Here is a 4,706-nt window from a genome sequence, read left to right as displayed (position 1 = left end):
GTCCCTTCCAACCCTAGAAACTATGAAACTATGAAACAATCCCCTAGCATCCCAGGATGCTTTGCACCTCCCCTGCACACCCCCCTCATAGGGCAGGTAGGCTAGCTTTGGCCCAATCTGTCTTCTCCACCTGAGCAGGGAGGTGTGCTCTAGCAACCCCCAGCTTCTGACCTGGGCCATTGCAGACATGTGGCTGCATTTTCAGTGGATGTCTGTTCACTTGGTTATTGGTTCAATCTACACAGCTTAGACTAACATGCAAATATTGAATCGATTCAGCCTTAGGCTTTTTGATTGTCTGTACTTAGCCAGTAGGGCTGTGCAAAGCTTTGGTCACTGATTCAATCCAAAGGAGATTCGGCCCAATTTGGCAGCTGAATCTCCAAATCCTAATCAAATCAGGAGACCCGTTAATCTCTCCAAATTGAATTGAAATCCTCTGATTCAATTTGGAGAGACTCGGAGAGATGACAGTTATAGACACAGTTTTATATGTTTTTTCTACGTACCTCGAGTTAGCAGGCACGGCTTGTGAACACTGAGATGGTGGGGCAGATGAAGCGTTGCACGGGAGCACGCAACGAGGAGGGGGTGTCCCCCATGTGCTCAATGGGAGACCTGCCCATCCCACGGCTCAGCAACTCACACCTCCTGGGTCAGGGGTGGGGGGGGGACACCTGGGGTCCCCCTGTGGCTGATTGCCAAGCCAAGGTCTGCAGGAGGGTTCCCCGCATGCTTAGCGGTGGACCCAGAAGTGGTCTGGGTCTGCCAGCAAATGCATGGGGTTGCTCCATCTGCCCCACCATCTCAGCCTTCATGGTCTGTGCCTGGTACCTCAAGGTACATAGAAAAAATATATAAACCTGTGTCTATGGCCGAATTGCTGATTCTCTGAATCAGAATCAAATCTTCAGATTCACATTTGGCCAAATCGAATTGGGACAGTGATCTGAATCAGCGAATCAAATCCCTCTCCCCCAAATCAGGCTGAATCCAAATCAAATATTGCCCCCTTCACACACCCCTATTAGCCATATACTCTCAACCTTAATTCTGTCATTAGAGTCATATTTAAGAAGTGTCTAATAGCTTCAGCTTTATATAATCACGTCGGTCTCATCTGACTATAGATGGCTTTGTGTAAGTTATTTATCCTGCCTACAAGAGATTTTGGAAACCTAGCTGTTTTTGTAAACACTTTTTTAGACCGAATGGGTTCTGTTTAGATGTCCACCTGCCTGATTTGCAAGTGTAGCCAGGTGCAGAAGGACATCTAAATCTTCTCTTGAACCAGCACCTTTTTTTAGGCACAAGACAAGGCAGGACTGAATATCAGGCACTGTTCCTCCATTTCTTCAATTTATAAGATAGATATGACAGGATTTATTTTCCTCCTTTCCAAGAATGTTGTGAGGATTGTATGATACCTATAAATAAAGTTGTTTGACGTGAAAAAATGTAGTTGCCAAGTGTTATTCATACAGTACAATACATCAGACTTAGAGAGAATTATCTAAGCATTGTAAAGTGTCTCCTAGAATAGATCCTGTTATGGGATAAAAGCATATATAGTTAGAGACTATATTTAATTTTCAAAATGTTAAATTAATATAGGAAATAAAGGCCAAGCTTGCACTCTTGTCTTACATAGGCATGTTCCAACAATTGGTGTGTTTTATTTTCCAGCCTTCGGCAAAAGAAAGGAAATCTGGCCCAGAAACATTGGATTGGACCAGCTAATATAGCCAAATGCAAGCCGTGTCCAGCGATGCATGGCAGCCCTGTCTGTGGTTCTGATGGACATACATACACTGCCAAGGTAAATCCTTTTTGCAAATGGAAACTGGGTGATCAGCCATGTTACCACTCAGAGAAGTCACAGTTTTAGCAAATAAGTAGTTATAAAGGAATTTTAGATACCAGTGTTTGATTTTAAATGATATATTTCTGAATATAAGCATATGCTGATAACTTTATACTTCAAATACTTCCGGAACACAGCAACTTCTAATTGAATGTACCATTTCAGGAACCTCTTAATTTATGCTCCTCTTATGTTTTAACTTCCCCCCAGTGTAGTAAAATTCTTTAAAAATTGGCAGGGAGATATGGACTTGTAAGTATAGCATTTTATGGGTTAATAGCATAGTAGTTACTAAGCTTTGGTATAGTATTCATTGCCAGATTTGTCCTTGGAACGGCAATGTAATTTGGTAATAACATCATTTTCTGACTGATTTCTCATTGCATGGATAATGTATTGCAATCCATTTAAGTCCCAGTATTAATACTCTTGTGTTCAATATACAGCATACATTATACCTTAAACAAGATACTTCCATACCTCAGTGGCTTTAAATTGACCCTGTGGTATATTGAAAATACGATTGCCTTAGGGGTTGATTCAATAAAAGAAGCCAGCGCCACAGCCATGTTTAATTCAGCAGTCCAAAGCTCACGTTGTCAGAATTAAGCCTCCTGTGTTTCATATAGTGCAGTGTCCTATGTTTATACATCATGCTCCAGGCACTGCGAATTATGTCTGGGGAATGGCTCTAACATCTTTGGGGACAGATCCTTCTCTCCTAACTACCAGAGTGAGTCTTGACAGCCAGTAGGCCAACCTTTAAATGTTCAAGATGACCCCCAAAATAAGAAAAGCAGAAAAGCAGAAGCAGAAATGCTTGAAGTGTAGCAAAGGAAAACGGCATAGCAGTATAGATCAGTGAAACTACAGCTTGTATTCTCTCTGTAGCACCAAGGGTGAAGTGTTACATCCTTTAATATACACAGTTACAGATAATTGCATGTACCGTGGCTTGGGCATCTCAAGCACAACAAGCCAAAGGCAGAAACTCTCCTTTCTATCTTGATCCAGTGTGATTTGCAATCATATATGCGGATAGAATGAATGCTCTGACCTGCCTGCTGAACAAAGTGCTTGAAATGACAAGCTAAAATTGGTAACCCACCTTAGGCATCACATAGAAACTTTCATCATTAGTTGGGTGGGGTAGGATAGTGCTGTCAAAGCTGTACATGACTCCCTGATATTTGGGACTGGATCATGTAATGGTGGATTTACTTGAGAAGTCTCTAGTAAATACCATTTTTAACACCAACAGACTCCCCCTATGCCCGAAGAAGGGTGTTTGTGCCCAAAAGCTGGCAAAGAGCAAAATTTCCAACTATTTAGTTGGTCTAATAAAAGATACCACATCTACCGAAAGAACCTCGTCTTTCATTGTATATGCATTCATACTGTTTTTGCTGCCTTAGTTGTATCTCTCAGCCAGTGCTCTGGATCTTTTATTTGCTCTTCTGATTATCTTTTATCATTAGCTCCAAACATTTTTGATACAAAACTGCCAGTCGTAGATTCTCTTAACTGTTGTGATTAAGTTGGGAGTCTAACAGCTGTAATGAGACTGTCAAATGACATCTCTTGTTGACATGTTGTTCTGTGAAAGACATACCTCTCACAAGACTTCTTTTGTTGCGTTGGTTGATAGGTATCAGACTTGTGCATAAACACCTCTAACTCATCTTCATCTGTTGTCTATTTAGTTACCACTTGCTCTTGTCTCTGCCATTGGAAGATACATAGCTATGTTTTTGTCAGACTTTTCAAATGAACCAACTACGTATAGTATACATCTCTGTTAAAAAATTACATCCTTTTTCTAGTTATTGTCCATATTTCCTGCCATTTCCAGAGAAACAGTAGAATAGTATTTGTGATAGCTTGCATTATACCGCATCATGGAAACCTCCTCTTTTTCATATATTGTACATTTGGTTGCTGTTCTGTAATTTGGCTTTGGACTGAAATCTCTTGTGCCACAATCCAAAATCCCTCCACAGCCATGTCAGTCCCAGCAACCAAATGCATATGGGTTTGACCTTTATTCATCAGGAAGGAGATCCATTGTAGCAGCTCTTTACTGAGTAGCTCTTTGCAATACGCTGCAACTGTATATAGCTGTAATACATCTTCTGACATAATGCATACGATTATAGTAGGCCACAGAGCATTTTGGGTTCACTACGAGTGTCCTTTAAAAGCTCTGCTTTGTTGCCCTTTTTTTCAAGGGCAACTTTTGGCAAATAAATGTCAAACTGTTAAAAAGAGCAAGCGGAAAATTAGATTTTCCATCCTGGGGGAAATTCTGATATTTTGACATCTGTTTTCATTCAGATTCATGATAAAAAAAGAGAATATCAAAATAGATGGTAGAAAGTTCTGGAAAAAAGTATCAGAAAATGCAGAAACATTGTTTTTCAACTCTGTTTGACATTAGCCTATGTCCCCCTCACAGTATTTCAAGAGAGTTATGGTCCTGGTGCTTATTAGGCCTGTGCGAAGTGGCTAGTATTCTCTTCAAATTTGTCTGATTCGGGAGACAGTGATTCGATTCAGTGATTCGAATTGCTGTCCTGAATCAATCTGGCCGAATTTGATTTGGAAATTTGGCCTCAGCTGAATCTCCAAATCACACAGGCCCCGTCCCCCGCCTGCTCTCAGTGGCTGCCCCACCAGCCCCAGCTCCCGGCTCTTGGAGGAAAAAAAAAAAGCCCCCACTCACTGGCTGCTGCCAGGTTGGGGGGCGATTCCTGCTGCTGTCCAGTGCCCTGCGCCACATGGGGGGCTCTGCCATAAGCCCCCTGACCACCGCCCACCCCCCCGGCTGCCTCGCCCCCCCCAC

At 42.0% G+C, this 4,706-nt stretch overlaps 1 protein-coding gene across 2 annotated transcripts in view; it reads left to right on the top strand.

The window, feature by feature from the left end:
- The window catches only part of SPOCK1 (SPARC/osteonectin, cwcv and kazal like domains proteoglycan 1), a 694,220-nt gene that overhangs the window by 487,511 nt on the left and 202,003 nt on the right, over positions 1 to 4,706 (top strand). For both annotated transcript variants that reach the window (XM_019506237.1, XM_019506238.1), the window contains one exon: positions 1,687 to 1,819. In XM_019506237.1, coding sequence (XP_019361782.1) covers positions 1,687 to 1,819 — 133 coding nt within the window. The remainder of the gene's footprint in view (positions 1 to 1,686; positions 1,820 to 4,706) is intronic.

The sequence above is a fragment of the Gavialis gangeticus genome, unplaced genomic scaffold, assembly GCF_001723915.1.
Source record: "Gavialis gangeticus isolate Ggan-Ray unplaced genomic scaffold, GavGan_comp1, whole genome shotgun sequence".
Lineage (NCBI taxonomy): Eukaryota > Metazoa > Chordata > Crocodylia > Gavialidae > Gavialis > Gavialis gangeticus.
Note: the sequence above shows the minus strand (reverse complement) of the source record. Positions and strands in the feature narration are given on the sequence as shown.